Source organism: Quercus suber, unplaced genomic scaffold (genome assembly GCF_002906115.3).
Source record: "Quercus suber isolate HL8 unplaced genomic scaffold, Cork oak 2.0 scaffold_342, whole genome shotgun sequence".
Lineage (NCBI taxonomy): Eukaryota > Viridiplantae > Streptophyta > Magnoliopsida > Fagales > Fagaceae > Quercus > Quercus suber.
The window spans coordinates 623,494-642,846 of record NW_027069794.1 but is presented as its reverse complement, the minus strand read 5'-3'; the positions used below and the strand labels follow the sequence as shown (position 1 = coordinate 642,846).

Here is a 19,353-nt window from a genome sequence, read left to right as displayed (position 1 = left end):
ACTTTATGAGAATAAAATTACGCTTTTACTATCAGCTATAAATTTTGATGCAACGAATCCTTTTTTGATAATATGTTTCTAACGAATCCTATAAGTACAAATTAACAAGCTTTTATATAAGATTGAAAAAGACCTCTCTCTCTCTCTCTCTCTCTCTCACACATTAAAAAAAAAAAATTAAATGAGATTGGGCTTCCATGTTAGCTCAACCAATGAAATAGAGCCCATTTGGTCACAAAATGAACAATATGTCATTTTCGTAATTTCGCTTCACCGAGGCCTGTAATCGAAATCGACACGACTATAAAAACCCCCATTATCGGTTGCCTCTTTCTTTGGACAACCAATTTTGGGGTTTTAGGGTTTTTGCGAACACTCTCTCTTTCTCTCTCTCTTCAAAACCACCAGCCATGACTGCCCAAACCCAGGAAGAGCTTCTCGCTGCCCATCTCGAACAGCAAGCCATCGATGTATACTCTCACTCTCTCTCTCTCTCACTATATATTGAATCTGTTTGCTATTTCGTTGAAGTGATTGATTGCTTTAATTATGATTAAGATCTTATATTTTGTTAGTCTCTATTAGTATTATGTTAGATCTCTTTAGATTTTATGATTTTGCTTCATTTCTAATCATTGAAAATGACATTTCTTTAGATTGGGTTTTTATTTTTTAATATTTTTTAAAAAACCCAAATGTCGAAAAATGAGATCAATTTGTTATTGTATTTGTAGGGTATTGAGCTAGAAACCTTTTTTTTTTGGGGGGACAGAAAATATATATAGATTTGAATCAGCAAAAGTGTGTGGGGAAGGTAGAGTACTTTGAATGTAAATGATTTCGGTGCTATACGAGATCGATAGGATAACAAATTTGCGATGAATGCATTTTGCTTTATTTAATAGTGAGGTTTGGGAGTGTAATAGTGGGAGTCTTGTGGAAATTTTATGTAGAATGAATTTTGTGCTTGTATGTTTGTGTGTGGAAATTGCTGTTCTTGAATGGGTTATTATTTTTTAATGATAAATGATACACGCAGCAACCCAATGGGAGTTGAACCCACGACATCATTTTCCGTCTAGAGTTTATAAGCAGAGGAGGGGCCAGTTGAGATTGAGCTCATTGGTGTATTGTGTTTTTGGCGACCTCTGATTTGACGTTATATAGAGAATGGCAAGGATTTTCCGAATTTTGAAAAGTCCGTTCAACTGGAGATGTTCTGATGATTCTCTTCTTTACCATCCCATCCCTGTTCTGTATGAGAGATATATGCCTTAATGAACTTAACAAAATAACAGACTAAATGACATACATGGTGTCCGCTATATTTCGGCTTCTTTGTGTATGCGATTTTCAGTCTTTCTATTTATTTATGTCCTCTAATTCCATTAGATGAAATGGGCCCGTATATATCTTTTTTACTCCAAATTCCCTCAATTTTTGCTTTCAAATTGCTATTACTTCCATGCTGATAAGCTTGTAAATGCTTTGGAACTAATTTCTAATTACAATGTATTTCTATTAAGCCTCTTTCATTTTGAAGTCTGCTTAATTTGTTGTATTAATTCAATCTGCCTTTTTTTTTGGGTAGCCCGATGAGCCTGTGCTTGAGGACGAAGATGATGATGACGAGGATGATGATGATGATGACAAGGATGATGATGAAGTTGAGGGTAAGTTCACTGTGAATGTTGTTTGCTGTAGTATCTATGTTTCCTTTTTTTTTTTCTTCCTTGTGTTTATGCATTCACATCTTTTCCTGTTAAGCCAATGGGCATTGTTTCAAATTACACATTATCTTTCTGCAAGAATGTGGTGAAGGGTGAGGTCAGGCTTCAAGAAGACTCATTGGTTGGATATAATAGATAACCAATAAAATTTTTAAAAAACTTAAATAAAAAATTTAGTGATTTAACAATAAACTTTTTGTAGTTGTCCCTTTTTTTTCAGTAAAAGATTATCTATCATAAAAATTACATTCATATGTGTTCCATGTATTCCATATAAAAGGAAAATGGGTTTTAGGGGGGGTGTTTGATGCAACTTATTAATTTCTCTCTTGTGTAGATACCACGTTAATCTCTCTTGTGCAGATTGGATAAAAAACAGTGCATTGCTATAGTTTGGAACTATAAGATTGTTATGATGCACAATAAGATTGTTTTTGTCCCTGATGTATACTTCCTGTATACTTTGGTGACACCCTTTTTCTTTTTAATATATTTTTATTACTTAACCCAAAAAAAAAAAAAAAGATAGTTATGATGCACAAAGAGGGTAGTCGCCACTAGATTGGCCAACATCCAAATAAATTGAAGATCAAGTCCTTGAATGTAAATATAGGGCTTTCTAATATTTTACCTATAGATTTAGGATGTTGATTTTTTATTTATTTTTAAATTTAAATCCTGGATTTTGTTATTCTCACTCTGTCTCTGTTTGACTAGTTCTTTTGGATCCTTTCATTTACAGATTCCTCATTATAAAATGTTCGTGTCAAGTTGGATTGCAGTTTTCTTTTCATTTCTTTTTGAAAAATAAATTCTAAATCTGTTTTATTTTCCACTGCTTGCTTATCACTAATGTGTTGCATTTATAGAACATTTTCCTGGAAAAAAAAAAGTTACTCTTGCTTGAAATTAGTGTGCATGAGTGATACTAGTGGATCTGTGGATGGTATCCACTGGTAGCAAAAACTGAACTGATATACAAACCATTGGGCTGATTGTTCAGTGAAATGAAATGGAGTTCTTTTTAAATTTGAACTAAATGAATAAAGTCATGCAATGTGATCCCTCCTAATTAAACCTTTTTGTGAAAATATCGATGGATCCAATAAGGATGCAATTGCAGCTAATATTAACCTTGCTTATTTAATTATGTACATGATGGTTCTTTTTTTCCAATGCTTTCTGTATTATCAGGACAACATGATGGAGATGCAAGTGGTAGCTCGAAGCAAAGCAGAAGTGAAAAGAAAAGTCGCAAAGCAATGTTGAAGCTTGGCATGAAACCTATCCCGGGTGTTAGCCGGGTCACTGTCAAAAAGAGCAAGAATGTTGGTGCCCTCTGAACTGTGATTTTACTGATTGTGGTTTTAATTTATATATCTTTCTTTAGTTTTCTTTTGGTCTAACATATATTGCCCTTAAAATCAGATATTGTTTGTCATCTCAAAACCCGATGTTTTCAAGAGTCCAACTTCAGACACGTATGTAATCTTTGGGGAGGCAAAGATCGAGGATTTGAGCTCTCAACTACAGACTCAGGCTGCAGAGCAGTTTAAGGCTCCTGATCTCAGCAATGTGATTTCCAAACCTGAGACTTCGGCTGTGGCTCAAGATGATGAAGAAGTAGATGAGACTGGAGTGGAACCCAAGGACATAGAGTTGGTGATGACACAGGCAGGAGTCACTAGGTCAAAGGTAATGTGATGTTTTAGCAGTTATGTGGTTTCTAGAGCATGTGAGCTTTATGGTGGTGGATCTTTCATCAATTTTACTAAAATTTCTCTTTTTCTTTATCCTTTGTTGTACCAGTAACGAAACTGAGAAATGCAACCTTGAGTGATAAATTTGTGCTCTTTTACCCTATTTTTATCCATTTTCAAGTTTGGGGGATCTTTGTCTGGATGAATTCACGTGAAATGGTTGCATGATTTTGGTATAGACAAATTGTATGTGAACCTTCACAGGACTGTTGAAACCAGGATGGTTCATCATCATAGATCATCAATTCCGATCAACGTTTACATATGCATATTAAATTCCTGGAATTTTTGCTAGAAGTTAGAACTTGTATTGAAATTCAAAGAATTTCCTATATAGCAAAAGAAATTCCTGACTCCTAGGATGGGAATGCTTTCCTTTCTTGGATGAATAGGATGTGATGTGAATTTCTTAATGGCAAATGAGATGGATTGTTAGATAAGTGCCCAAAGATGCTCATTGATTTGATGGAACTTCAGAATTCAGATATAGTTGTCTAGGTATGGCTTGTGTCTTGTGTTCTAGTTAGATGTGTCCTAAAATGAATATGTTCTTGTTCATGTATTATGCACAATGCACTAGAATATTTGATGGAAGTCTTGCCCAAATTGTTTTAAAATGGACAAGTGGCATGTGATTGGAAATTATGGACCATTAATTTTTAAGTATTTCTTCATAAATGGGTTGCTCACAAGCCCCAAGAAAACTTCATGATTATTACATTTTTTTTCTTCATAATTTGTTGAGAGTCAGATTATTGGACAAGCACTTTAAAATTTTAATACAAAATCCTCTATTTCACTTTTATACTCCACTAATTGCAATATAATGTGTGTTAGATTTTTTTTTTTTCAATTTCAAACTTTATTTATTTTATAAGGAAAAAAGTCATGTAATAGGATGTATTTTTTTGTGTTCGATAGTTACGATGGGATAAGAGAGATTTAAACCCTAAATATTTCCATTAAAAACATTAGGAGGTGCTAATCACTTGAGCTACATGACTTTTGGCATAACAATATGTAACTGATAGAGTATAAAGTAGAATACTTAAAATGGAATAGTATCACTATATATATTTTTACCACTCAAAACTTGTAATCTCGGAAGTTGTGAAAAAAATGTGTTAGAAAACAACAAGGATTAGCTCTCTCTCTCTCTCTCTCTCACGAAATGAAAGGAGTAAGTACTTGATGTAAAACTCAATTGGTTATTTCTCTTTCCAAGTTTTGACTTAACAAATCAATGATTTTAGATCCAAATGCAAGGTGCAACTGTGTTAGTTCAGCCAAACAAGGTCAAATTGTAGGCTCCATATTGGACAACCTGTAGGTGCGGTAGTCTTCAAGAAAAAAATAAACTAGTAGCAAAAAATACTAATAGTACCATTAATTGGCCATACATCCCTACTAAAAAAAAGGGACCTATATCTTCCTATCCAAAAAAACAAAGGCCATATCTCTAAGAAATATTTCTTAAGTGAAAAAAATGAAAGGACTAAAAATTCCTCCTAAGCTTAAAGGTCTTAGAAGCGAAGCATTAACAGATGTGCAAATTAAGTCATAAAAGCAAAAGGAAAAACGTAAGAACTATTCTCTCTAATGCTCTCATTGACATTGTCCCTTGCAACAAAAGTATCATCAAGATAATACATCAATTACTAAAGTTGAAAGAGGAGTGTTTGAGGGGGAGAGCATTCAACCATTGCCTTTCTTCTTTTGCTTGCGTAACAAAAAAAATCTCTGGATTTTTCCTTCTTGCCCAAAAGGAAAAAAAGTTTCCATACAATAACATGAAAAGATTCAAAGTAGTTTTCAATGACAAATTTTCACCATCATAAAATTTAAAAACAGCTCAATTTATGATCTCAAGCAGGAAGTTTAATTTAGTTTCTTTGGGGGGAAAGAAGAATCTACAGAAAATATTTAAAACGATAATCAAACCCCAAAACATTGTTAAAGATCATTTTTGTGTATCAAAGGTTCCAAGGTAAATCTTAAATTTTAATGACCCCCTTCCCAAAAGAGGGGAAAGAAAAGAAATAAAGATGATATGATAGGATATACAAGAAATATACAAATTAATTCTCCATACTATGAAATTGAGAGATAAGCTTAAACATCCTATTACTCATGCCATCGATAGCTTCAATAGTCATTTTGCAGCCAGTGATTTCAGGTTAATTGTAACTGCACAGAGTGTAAAAGCATCAGCAATGACAGATCATCAGAAGTCCCAAGCATGAACTTCTGAAAGGTTCCCTCACATCCTAAATAAAATCCAGCACACCTCAGAAACTGAAAACATGTAGCATCCATATTGATAACCATCACAAACTTTTCAATGTCCAAATTAAAGGGGCAAAATCACATCCACAAAATATAGTTGAAAATTGAAACCATTCATATTTTAAAAAGAATCAAAATCTAGGAAACTCAATTTAATGAGACATCTGACAACCATAAGAAATGTAAGAAGTACAAATTACACTTATTGCCAACATCAGGATGTTATGGAAGTCATGTTAATCAGTGGCAAATAATCAAGAAAAATGCTGATGCTCTAAAACAGAAGCCATCTCCTGAGAGGAAACAGTGATAAGGACAATAAGGAGGTCAGTATAATACATATGTCAAGGCATCAAAGGACATCATAGAATGAAATTTACCATTCCTCTCATTTATGTTTGTTTTTATCATATTCCTGAAATATACTACTTCTGTATGTAGAAATGCCCGGCCATGACATAGCAGTTTCACCTTCCAACATTTTGCACTTGACTGTGATAATCAACACATGAAGCATAGATGGCTCTCTGTGACAGTAATCTTTATCTCATAAAAGTCCAGTGGTATTAGCAACAACAGAAGCCTATAAAGAAGGATCAGTCCTGACATTGAGGACACATCTTCTTCCATTCTCCAGACTGTTGGAAAAATCATTTTCATTTCATCCTATATTCTTGCCAAAGGTGTGGGGGGCCTTATTGCAATGCCTACAATGCAAAACAGAGTTACTAAAAATATGCTCTAATATGTAGTTTTCACACCAAGAAGACTATTTAAGCACTACAAGGAAAAAAATTGCTGATGCTTTCTTTGTTTCTAATGACATTCCATTTAATATAAACTACATCAAATTCCATGTTTGGATACTCCTTTAACAGATATCCACTTGCAAATATTGACGTCTAATTGCCCTCACCTTCTTGATAATAATTAAAAAACTAATACTGACATGTCAATAGCTTATAAAACAATGGCAGTGCAAAGAAGATCTTTAACTTATTTAGCTTGTAAGCAAGTAACAAGGTTGTTTTGAGGAGCTGTGGCTTATCTTCTTCTTTTCTGCTATTCCACATCAAAATATCTGTCAGAACCCACTCATGAATTGGTACATCTATTTGATATGGTCTTATTATCTTTTATTCTTAGCAAAATCAGTAAGCAAAAAAAGAAAAACTTAATCCGTGTTATATCAGGAAATACTTATATCAACTGAAGAGTTCATCGATAAGTTTTCAAATGCAACTAGTCTAGGACCTAGTAAGACCTCACTGTTCAGCTATTGTTCTCCTGATTTATACTAGCATGGGAACAAATGCTTCAAAAGTTGACACTGGAACATAGTAGGTTGACACATCAAGTAAAGGAAATCAAATAAATGGTTGATGCAGTAAATTGGTTATGGGAATGATCACCGTTGAAAATAGCTGGGTATATGAAAAAGATGATAAAATTCAAGATAATATCAGGCAATCACATTGAAGAGAGAAGAATGGGAACAAGAAAATAGAAAGTATGATGTGAAACAAAATATAGATGTCCCATTTGTATTGGCCTGTATATTTGTTGCAACTGAGAATTGTTAGTCTAATGGTATATGTTCTAGTGGTCAACCAAAAATATACCAAAATGGTGACAACTGGTTTACACTTTGCGAAAGTGAGAACCAATTTACAGATCAAATCTATACCCCTGCTCCCCACTCCTCTGTGCCCCCAACCTCCCCCATGCTACCACCACCTCTATCTCCCTCCTTCACACTGCCACCACCACCTCCCTCCCCGTATTCTGCATTGCCACACGACCACCTCCTCCACGCAGCTACTCTGTATTGCTGCAACCACCAACTCCCTCCTCTCTCCAACTTTGCACCACCACCACCACCACCTCCACCCCTAAAATTATTCCCACCACAACAACAAACATCACTGCCTTCCAACCTTTTGTGGTTTTTATTGGTTTTAAAATATTTTGTTTTTTTCTCTGATAAGTAACAAAAATTTTATTAAAAAAGACAGCACTAGGTACACAAGGGGTGTACTTAGGAGAATTACAAACAGCTCTCAAACTACAATGCTCAACCAAATCTAAAAGAGTAAAACAAGGAGAAGGGTAAAAAGCAACATTCAAATCTAACAAGGTACAGAAGACTAGAAATTTACTTTTAGGATGTCAAGCAACAGAAAATAAATAAATTTCTCTGAAAATATTATCTATTGAAAATATTTCCCTTTCCAAAATAAACAGAACCTCAATAGTAATAAATTCCACATTATTGAGCTCAACTTACACGTTGCCATCAACTATCTTTATTCTCTGCCATAGTGATACCACGGTATAACTCCATTAAGCCTGGTATGCTATCTGAATGCTTAACAACATAATTCTTGTAGAAAGTGTTTTCATTTAGAGTAAGAAGCCAAGCATAATTCTTGCCCTCTTTAAGCAGATTCTTTGACTTCAAAACCTTCAAGACATTATACCTTTATTCTCTGCCATAGTGATACCACGGTATAACTCCATTAAGCCTGGTATGCTATCTGAATGCTTAACAACATAATTCTTGTAGAAAGTGTTTTCATTTAGAGTAAGAAGCCAAGCATAATTCTTGCCCTCTTTAAGCAGATTCTTTGACTTCAAAACCTTCAAGACATTATACCTTGGACGAAGCCTTTTATCAAGCGCATACATAAGAAATCTGGGGTAACGAATTATAGTCTCTACATCCATCTCCATGGTATTCAAATAGAAATCCATTGCACTCCTCATTTTCTCCTCCGAGCAAGCCAAAAAAAGCGGGTTGCTCTTAAAAGCCAACCAAATATCCTCTTCAGACCACCCCAAACTCTTCAACACTTCCATTTTTCTGCTCCAAGTTGACTCCTTCATGGAAACCAATACTCTAAAAGCATGCATAAACAACGGAGAAGTCGGTTCTAGACCCAATTTTTTGAGAGTTTGTACTGCATCTTCCAACCTATTGACTTTCCGCATTATTGCTCTAGGCTGCGTTAGAATTATTTTCGATATGCTATGTAAAGGTACTCCTTCCCTTATCAAAAAATCAATATTTGGTTGCAAAATCCCAGTAAGATCATAAGTTAAAAGCCACGAAGACCGCTTAACAGCCGCCATAACATTCTCATTGTTGTCAAGGTATGTATTCAGAAACTGAAATGATGGTTTTATATGAGAACTCAAGCCTCGCTTCAAAATGACAGGATTCAAAACAATGAGGTCAGCAAGAAGCTTACCCACAAGGCCATTTTGGGTGAGGAACTCTATCTTGGGCTTGAGATTGTCTTCCACTTTGGATTGGAGTATCTTTGGGCGCTTTTTGATCAATTCCGCGATGTGGGTATTGTCGAAGCCGTGAGATTTCAAGAAAGCGAGCACAGCTTGAGGCCTTTGGAGGTTGTTTTCTTCCAGCTTGAGCTTCTGTGAGGTTGAGAGGGCAGATTCAAAGGGAAGCCCACATGAGTTCATGAGGTAGTTAACAGTGAATGAGGATGAAAGTAGTTGAGAAGTTGATGAATTTTTTGCTGCCGATGTTGTCAAAAAACGATTTTGCATAAGAGAAAGCAGGTTTCTGAAGGGAAGATTAGCAGCCATTGTTGTGGAAGCAAAGAAAAGATACACAGACAATGTTTTTGGAGAAGGGATTTTGCCAGGGCTTATGGGGAAAAGGAGTAAAGGTATCGATTTAGTTGGGAAAACGTAGGATTTTGTAATGTATTTAGTGATAATAACAGTCCCGCCCACTTATTTTTCAATTATTTATTCTTTGTCCATCTGAACTTCAATCCGTTATCTACTTAGAAAAATACATTTTTATTTAAAATCAGAACATAACATGAATTAAAAACACAAACTCACTCTTCTTTTCCTCATGAGCCCTAGATACACAAAAATCCCTTGTATTGAGCTGGGGTTTTGATTTTTTTGATTGTGCTTTCATGTGAGGGTGAGGTTCTGACTTTGGATTGTCTTGACGCATTGAATATTCGAAGATAGATGATTACCAGGTACGACATTTCTACTTTATGTGGATTTTGGGGTTTAAAGTTTTGATGATAGCTTTGATTAACAGGAAGTTGATAATCGATGTCTTCTTCGAGTGGAAATTACTCAGGTTCAAGTAGGCACATATATATATATATGAGACTTGTGTGTTGAGAACAAGTCTGACAGTGGATAATTTTGAGAGAAGGCCGATATAAGGCAAGTATACTTTTTACTTAATCTAGTTGATTTACATGAGATTGGAATGTGATGTGTTCAATTCAATTTATGAACAGGTTGGTCCCAAGTGCCCTTCCTTTAAATGGCTTGATAATCCCACTTGTATGCGTGGGAATGAAACTACCTATTTGGTGCAACAAAAGCTGGATTTATTGCGGAGTAAGCTGCAACTTGCACATGAAAAGGAAAGAGCAGCTACCCAAACAACAACAAAAGCTACCCAAATGGAATTGAGCTAGAAACCAAACCAACTTCTTTTTTTTTTTTTTTGGGGATAGAAAATATATAAAGATTTGAATCAGCAGAAGTGTGGGGGAAGGTAGAGTACTTTGAATGTAAATGATTTCGGTGCTATACGAGATTGAAAGGATAACAAATTTGCGATGAATGCATTTTGCTTTATTTAATAGTGAGGTTTGGGAGTGTAAGAGTGGGAGTCTTGTGGAAATTTTATGTAGAATGAATTTTGTGCTTGTATGTTTGTGTGTGGAAATTGCTGTTCTTGAATGGGTTATTATTTTTGAATGATAAATGATACACGCAGCAACACAATGGGAGTTGAACCCACGACATCATTTTCCGTCTAGAGTTTATAAGCGGAGGAGGGGCCAGTTGAGATTGAGCTCATTGGTGTATTGTGCTTTTGGCGACCTCTGATTTGAGGTTACATAGAGAATGGCAAGGATTTTCCGAACTTTGAAAAGTCAGTTCCACTGGAGTTGTTCTGATGATTCTCTTCTTTACCATCCCATCCCTGTTCTGTATGAGAGATATATGCCTTAATGAACTTAACAAAATAACAGACTATATGACATACATGGTGTCCGCCATATTTTGGCTTCTTTGTATATGCAATTTTCAGTCTTTCTATTTATTTATGTCCTCTAATTCCATTAGATGAAATGGGCCTGTATATATCTTTTTGACTCTAAATTCCCTCAATTTTTGCTTTCAAATTGCTGTTACTTCCATGCTGATAAGCTTGTAAATGCTTTGGAACTAATTTCTGATTACAATGTATTTCTATTAAGCCTCTTTCTTTTTGAAGTCTGCTTAATTGGTTGTATTAATTCAATCTGCCTTTTTTTGGGGTAGCCCAATGAGCCCGTGCTTGAGGACGAAGATGATGACGACGACGACGAGGATGATGATGATGATGAAGCTGAGGGTAAGTTCACTGTGAATGTTGTTTGTTGTAGTATCTATGTTTCCTTTTTTTTTTTTTTTTTTTTCCTTGTGTTTATGCATTCACATCTTTTCTGTAACTGCACAGAGTGTAAAAGCATCAGCAATGACAGATCATCAGAAGTCCCAAGCATGAACTTCTGAAAGGTTCCCTCACATCCTAAATAAAATCCAGCACACCTCAGAAACTGAAAACATGTAGCATCCATATTGATAACCATCACAAACTTTTCAGTGTCCAAATTAAAGGGCAAAATCACATCCACAAAATATAGTTGAAAATTGAAACCATTCATATTTTAAAAAGAATCAAAATCTAGGAAACTCAATTTAATGAGACATCTGACAACCATAAGAAATGTAAGCAGTACAATTTCAATGCATTCAAGCATATGAGCTTTGCCAACAGTGGAAAATTGTGTAAACAAATTACACTTATTGCCAACATCAGGAGGTTATGGAAGTCATGTTAATCAGTGGCAAATAATCAAGAAAAATGCTGATGCTCTAAAACAGAAGCCATCTCCTGAGATGAAACAGTGATAAGGACAATACGGAGGTCAGTATAATACATATGTCAAGGCATCAAAGGACATCATAGAATGAAATTTACCATTCCTCTCATTTATGTTTGTTTTTATCATATTCCTGAAATATACTACTTCTGTATGTAGAAATGCCCGGCCATGACATAGCAGTTTCACCTTCTAATGACATTCCATTTAATATAAACTACATCAAATTCCATGTTTGCATACTCCTTTAACAGATATCCACTTGCAAATATTGACGTCTAATTGCCCTCACCTTCTCGATAATTCTTAAAAAACTAATACTGACATGTCAATAGCTTATAAAACAATGGCAGTGCAAAGAAGATCTTTAACTTATTTAGATTGTAAGCAAGTAACAAGGTTGTTTTGCAGAGCTGTGGCTTATCTTCTTCTTTTCTGCTACTCCACATCAAAATATCTGTCAGAACCCACTCATGAATTGGTAAATCTATTTGATATGGTCTTATTATCTTTTATTCTTAGCGAAATCAGTAAGCAAAAAAGCAAAACTTAATCCATGTTATATCAGGAAATACTTATATCAACTAAAGAGTTCATCGAGTTTTCAAATGCAACTAGTCTAGGACCTAGTAAGACCTCACTGTTCAGCTATTGTTCTCCTGATTTATACTAGCATGGGAATAAATGCTTCAAAAGTTGACACTGGAACATAGTAGGTTGACACATCAAGTAAAGGAAATCAAATAAATGGTTGATGCAGTAAATTGGTTATGGGAATGATCACCGTTGAAAATAGCTGGGTATATGAAAAAGATGATAAAATTCAAGATAATATCAGGCAATCACATTGAAGAGAGAAGAATGGGAACAAGAAAATAGAAAGTATGATGTGAAACAAAATATAGATGTCCCATTTGTATTGGCCTGTATATTTGTTGCAACTGAGAATTGTTAGTCTAATGGTATATGTTCTAGTGGTCAACCAAAAATATACCAAAATGGTGACAACTGGTTTACACTTTGCGAAAGTGAGAACCAATTTACAGATCAAATCTATACCCCTGCTCCCCACTCCTCTGTGCCCCCAACCTCCCCCATGCTACCACCACCTCTATCTCCCTCCTTCACACTGCCACCACCACCTCCCTCCCCGTATTCTGCATTGCCACACGACCACCTCCTCCACGCAGCTACTCTGTATTGCTGCAACCACCAACTCCCTCCTCTCTCCAACTTTGCACCACCACCACCACCACCTCCACCCCTAAAATTATTCCCACCACAACAACAAACATCACTGCCTTCCAACCTTTTGTGGTTTTTATTGGTTTTAAAATATTTTGTTTTTTTCTCTGATAAGTAACAAAAATTTTATTAAAAAAGACAGCACTAGGTACACAAGGGGTGTACTTAGGAGAATTACAAACAGCTCTCAAACTACAATGCTCAACCAAATCTAAAAGAGTAAAACAAGGAGAAGGGTAAAAAGCAACATTCAAATCTAACAAGGTACAGAAGACTAGAAATTTACTTTTAGGATGTCAAGCAACAGAAAATAAATAAATTTCTCTGAAAATATTATCTATTGAAAATATTTCCCTTTCCAAAATAAACAGAACCTCAATAGTAATAAATTCCACATTATTGAGCTCAACTTACACGTTGCCATCAACTATCTTTATTCTCTGCCATAGTGATACCACGGTATAACTCCATTAAGCCTGGTATGCTATCTGAATGCTTAACAACATAATTCTTGTAGAAAGTGTTTTCATTTAGAGTAAGAAGCCAAGCATAATTCTTGCCCTCTTTAAGCAGATTCTTTGACTTCAAAACCTTCAAGACATTATACCTTGGACGAAGCCTTTTATCAAGCGCATACATAAGAAATCTGGGGTAACGAATTATAGTCTCTACATCCATCTCCATGGTATTCAAATAGAAATCCATTGCACTCCTCATTTTCTCCTCCGAGCAAGCCAAAAAAAGTGGGTTGCTCTTAAAAGCCAACCAAATATCCTCTTCAGGCCACCCCAAACTCTTCAACACTTCCATTTTTCTGCTCCAAGTTGACTCCTTCATGGAAACCAATACTCTAAAAGCATGCATAAACAACGGAGAAGTCGGTTCTAGACCCAATTTTTTGAGAGTTTGTACTGCATCTTCCAACCTATTGACTTTCCGCATTATTGTTCTAGGCTGCGTTAGAATTATTTTCGATATGCTATGTAAAGGTACTCCTTCCCTTATCAAAAAATCAATATTTGGTTGCAAAATCCCAGTAAGATCATAAGTTAAAAGCCACGAAGACCGCTTAACAGCCGCCATAACATTCTCATTGTTGTCAAGGTATGTATTCAGAAACTGAAATGATGGTTTTATATAAGAACTCAAGCCTCGCTTCAAAATGACAGGATTCAAAACAATGAGGTCAGCAAGAAGCTTACCCACAAGGCCATTTTGGGTGAGGAACTCTATCTTGGGCTTGAGATTGTCTTCCACTTTGGATTGGAGTATCTTTGGGCGCTTTTTGATCAATTCCGCGATGTGGGTATTGTCGAAGCCGTGAGATTTCAAGAAAGCGAGCACAGCTTGAGGCCTTTGGAGGTTGTTTTCTTCCAGCTTGAGCTTCTGTGAGGTTGAGAAGGCAGATTCAAAGGGAAGCCCACATGAGTTCATGAGGTAGTTAACAGTGAATGAGGATGAAAGTAGCTGAGAAGTTGATGAATTTTTTGCTGCCGATGTTGTCAAAAAACGATTTTGCATAAGAGAAAGCAGGTTTCTGAAGGGAAGATTAGCAGCCATTGTTGTGGAAGCAAAGAAAAGAAACACAGACAATGTTTTTGGAGAAGGGTTTTTGCTGGGCTTAAGGGGAAAAGGAGTAAAGGTATCGATTTAGTTGGGAAAACGTAGGATTTTGTAATGTATTTAGGAATAATTACAGTAAATTTGTGGTGTGACCTCACTTTACCTACTTGTGTTTTACTTATTTATACTTTGCCTACCTAAACTTCGATCCGTTACTCATTCATTACTCATCTCACCAGCAAACGTTAGAAAAACACTTTTTTATTCAAAATTAGAACATAACACAGATCAAAAATACGAACCCACTCTTCTTTTCCTCACGAGCCATATATACATGAAAATCTCTTGTATTGAGTTGGGGTTTGGATTTTTTTTTATCGTGCTTTCATGTGAGGGTGAGATTCTAACTTTGGGTTGTCTTGAAGCATTAAATATTCGAAAATAGATCATCACCAGGTACGACATTTCTGCTTTATGTGAGTTTTGGAGTTTAAAGTTTTGGTGGTAGCTTTGATTAACAAGTTGTTGATAATCGATGTCTTCTTGGAGTGGAAATTACTCGGGTTCAAGTGGGCATATGTGTACATATGAGACTTGCGTGCTGTGAACAAATCTGACAGTGGATAATTTTAGGAGAAGGTTTTTAGGTTGTAGCCGGTATAAGGTAAGTATACTTTTTACTTAATCTAGTTAATTTACGTGATATTGGAATGTGATGTGTTCAATTCAATTTATGAACTTGTTGGTCCTAAGTGCCCTTTCTTTAAATGGCTTGATAATTCCACTTGTATGCATGGGAATGAAGCTACCCATTTGGTGCAATAAAAGCTTGATTTACTGCAGAGTGAGCTGCAAGTTGCACATGAAAGGAAAAGAGCAGCTACCCAGATAGCAGCAGAAGCTACCCAAATGGAATTGAGCTAGAAACCAATATATATATATATATATATAGATTTGAATCAGCAAAAGTGTGGGGGAAGGTAGAGTACTTTGAATGTAAATGATTTCAGTGCTATACGAGATTGAAAGGATAACAAATTTGCGATGAATGCATTTTGCTTTATTTAATAGTGAGGTTTGGGAGTGTAAGAGTGGGAGTCTTGTGGAAATTTTATGTAGAATGAATTTTGTGCTTGTATGTTTGTGTGTGGAAATTGCTGTTCTTGAATGGGTTATTATTTTTGAATGATAAATGATACACGCAGCAACACAGTGGGAGTTGAACCCATGACATCATTTTCCATCTAGAGTTTATAAGCGGAGGAGGGGCCAGTTGAGATTAAGGGAGTCGATTCCGTACCATACCGGCCGGTACTGCCGGTATATACCGTACCGGCAAGCAAACCGGTAAATATAACCTCCCTACTTCGTACCAAAAAAAATACCGGCCCTATTGGCCAATTTCGGGCAATACCGGCCGGTATAGAAAAAAGTTTTTTATTTTTTTTTTTATTTTTAAGTTTTGTAATTTTTGAATTTTTGTTAGCGCAGAATGGTAACTTATTTGCAATAACTTATTAGTATTATATGTTTTCTTAGTATGCAATAGTAACTTTTAAGCTTTCTATTTTTTATATTGTGTTTTTTTTTTTTTCCTTTTAATTGATATTAAAGTCTAAAACCATGAATAATTAGTTCTGAATTGAAGAAATATTTTATGCTAAACTTTTATATTTATTATAATATACATACACACACATACATGTATATATATATTATTTATAAATATAAAAAATAGCGGTAAACCTGAAACGGTATACCGGTATTGATCAGTATCCGAAATATATCGTACTGCTGGCCAAACTGGTACAATCTCGGGTACGGTATTGACTCTCTAAGTTGAGATTGAGCTCATTGGTGTATTGTGTTTTTGGCGACCTCTGATTTGAGGTTATATAGAGAATGGCAAGGATTGCAGTTTTCTTTTCTTTTCTTTTTTAAAAATAAATTCAAAATCTGTTTTATTTTCTTCTGCTTGCTTATCACTAATGTGTCGCATTTATAGAACATTTTCCTGGGGGGAAAAAAAAAGTTACTCTTGCTTGAAATTAGTGTGCATGAGTGATACTAGTGGATCTGTGGATGGTATCCACTGGTAGCAAAAACAGAACTGATATACAACCATTGGGCTGATTGTTCAGTGAAATGAAATGGAGTTCTTTTTAAATTTGAACTAAATGAATAAAGTCGTGCAATATGATCCCTCCTAATTAAACCTTTTTGTGAAAATATCGATGGATCCAATAAGGATGCAATTGCAGCTAATTTTAACCTTGCTTATTTAATTATTTACATAATGGTTCTTTTCTTTTCTTTCTTTCTTCTTCTTCTTCTTCTTCTTCTTTTTTTTTTTTTTTTGATGCTTTCTGTATTATCAGTACAACATGATGGAGATGCAAGTGGTAGCTCGAAGCAAAGCAGAAGTGAAAAGAAAAGTCGCAAAGCAATGTTGAAGATTGGCATGAAACCTATCCCGGGTGTTAGCCGAGTCACTGTCAAAAAGAGCAAGAATGTTGGTGCCTTTTGAACTGTGATTTTATTGATTGTGGTTTTAATTTATATATCTATCTTTAGTTTTCTTTTGGTCTAACATATATTGCCCTTAAAATCAGATATTGTTTGTCATCTCAAAACCCGATGTTTTCAAGAGTCCAACTTCAGACACGTATGTAATCTTTGGGGAGGCAAAGATCGAGGATTTGAGCTCTCAACTACAGACTCAGGCTGCAGAGCAGTTTAAGGCTCCTGATCTCAGCAATGTGATTTCCAAACCTGAGACTTCGGCTGTGGCTCAAGATGATGAAGAAGTAGATGAGACTGGAGTGGAACCCAAGGACATAGAGTTGGTGATGACACAGGCAGGAGTCACTAGGTCAAAGGCTGTGAAGGCGTTGAAGGCTGCAGATGGAGACATAGTTACTGCCATCATGGATCTTACCAACTGAGAAGCTATTTACATGTTTTTTTTTTAAATGTGATGTTTTAGCAGTTATGTGGTTTCTAGAGCATGTGAGCTTTATGGTGGTGGATCTTTCATCAATTTTACTAAAATTTCTCTTTTTCTTTATCCTTTGTTGTACCAGTAACGAAACTGAGAAATGCAACCTTGAGTGATAAATTTGTGCTCTTTTACCCTATTTTTATCCATTTTCAAGTTTGGGTGATCTTTGTCTGGATGAATTCACCTGAAATGGTTGCATGATTTTGGTATAGACAAATTGTATGTGAACCTTCACAGGACTGTTGAAACCAGGATGGTTCATCATAGGTCAATTCCGATCAAGGTTTACATATGCATATTAAATTCCTGGAATTTTTGCTAGAAGTTAGAACTTGTATTGAAATTCAAAGACTTTCCTATATAGCAAAAGAAATTCCTGACTCCTAGGATGGGAATGCTTTCATTTCTTGGATGAATAGGATGTGATGTGAATTTCTTAGTGGCAAATGAGATGGATTGTTGGATAAGTGCCCAAAGATGCTCATTGATTTGATGGAACTTCAAAATTCAGATATAATTGTCTAGGTGTGGCTTGTGTCTGGTGTTCTAGTTAAAATGCGTCTTAAAATGACTGTTTTTGTTCTTGTATTATGCACAATGCACTAGAATATTAGATGGAAGTCTTGCCCGAATTGTTTTAAAATGGACAGGTGGCCTGTGATTGGAAATTTTGGACCATTAATTTTTAAGTATTTCTTCATAAATGGGTTGCTCACAAGCCTCAAGAAAACTTCACGATTATTACATTTTCTTTTTTCACAATTTGTTGAAATGGCAAGTTAAATTATTGGACAAGCACTTTAAAATTTTAAATACAAAATCCTCTATTTCACTTTTATACTCCACATATTGCAATATAATATGTGTTAGATTTTTTTTTTTTTTTTTCAATTTCAAACTTTATTTATTTTATAAAGAAAAAAGTCATGTAATAGGATGTATCTTTTTGTGTTTGATAATTCAATAGTTACAACGGGATAAGAGAGATTTAAACCCTGAATATTTCCGTTGAAAACATTAGAAAGTGCTAACCACTTGAGCTACATGACTTTTGGCATAACAATATGTAATTGATAGAGTATAAAGTAGAATAATTAAAATGGAATAATATCACTATATATTTTTTTAACACTCAAAACTTGTAAACTCAGGAGTTGTGAAAAAAATGTGTTAAAAAACAACAAGAATTAGCTCTCTCTCTCATGAAATGAAAGGAGTAAGTATTTGATGTAAAACTCAATTGGTTATTTCTCTTTCCGTGTTTTGACTTAACAAATCAATTATTTTAGATCCATATGCAAGGTGCAACTGTGTTAGTTCAGCCAAACAAGGTCAAATTGTAGGCTCCATATTGGACAGGCTGGAGGTGCGATAGTCTTCAAGAAAAAAATAAACTAATAACAAAAAATACTAAATAGTACCATTAATTGGCCATACGTCCCTACTAAAAAAAAGGGACCTATATCCACCTATCCAAAAAACCAAAGGCCATATCTCTAAGAAATATTTCTAAAGTGAAAAAATGAAAGGACTAAAAATTCCTCCTAAGCTTAAAGGTCTTAGAAGCCTGAAGCATTAACGGATGTGCAAATTCAGTCATAAAAGCAAAATGAAAAACGTAAGAACTATTCTCTCTAATGCTCTCATTGACATTGTCCCTTGCAACAAAAGTATCATCAAGATAATACATCAATTACTGAAGTTGAAAGAGGAGTGTTTGAGGGGGAGAGCATTCAACCATTGCCTTTCTTCTTTTGCTTGCGTAACAAAAAAAATCTCTGGATTTTTCCTTCTTGCCCAAAAGAATAAAAAGTCTCCATACAATAACA

General features: G+C 35.2%; 2 protein-coding genes and 1 non-coding gene across 4 annotated transcripts; 1 reads left to right on the top strand and 2 right to left on the bottom strand.

Moving 5' to 3' along the window:
* The first annotated feature begins 306 nt into the window (after positions 1 to 306).
* LOC111987934 (nascent polypeptide-associated complex subunit alpha-like protein 1) lies at positions 307 to 17,660 on the top strand. 2 transcript variants are annotated; one of them, XM_065759807.1, is made up of 4 exons: positions 307 to 470; positions 11,111 to 11,183; positions 16,902 to 17,035; positions 17,136 to 17,660. In XM_065759807.1, exons 1-4 carry the CDS (start codon positions 411 to 413, stop codon positions 17,466 to 17,468), a joined length of 600 nt encoding a protein of 199 aa, XP_065615879.1. In that variant the 5' UTR covers positions 307 to 410; the 3' UTR covers positions 17,469 to 17,660. The 2 variants fall into 2 exon arrangements, with proteins under 2 accessions (XP_065615879.1, XP_023875444.2); XM_024019676.2 differs by lacking the exons at positions 11,111 to 11,183; positions 16,902 to 17,035; positions 17,136 to 17,660 and adding exons at positions 1,592 to 1,673; positions 2,925 to 3,058; positions 3,159 to 3,593 and having other exon boundaries at positions 313 to 470.
* LOC112030968 (uncharacterized) lies at positions 5,914 to 8,253 on the bottom strand. Its single transcript, XR_010623534.1, has 2 exons — positions 8,064 to 8,253; positions 5,914 to 6,483 (listed from the first exon to the last, which is right to left on the bottom strand). It is a non-coding gene; the product is annotated as an uncharacterized LOC112030968 (transcript).
* Positions 13,272 to 14,646, bottom strand: LOC136061703 (transcription termination factor MTERF9, chloroplastic-like). The gene has a single exon (XM_065759806.1). The coding sequence runs from the start codon at positions 14,518 to 14,520 to the stop codon at positions 13,384 to 13,386; it is 1,137 nt and encodes a 378-aa protein (XP_065615878.1). The 5' UTR covers positions 14,521 to 14,646; the 3' UTR covers positions 13,272 to 13,383.
* Positions 17,661 to 19,353: the final 1,693 nt, after the last annotated feature.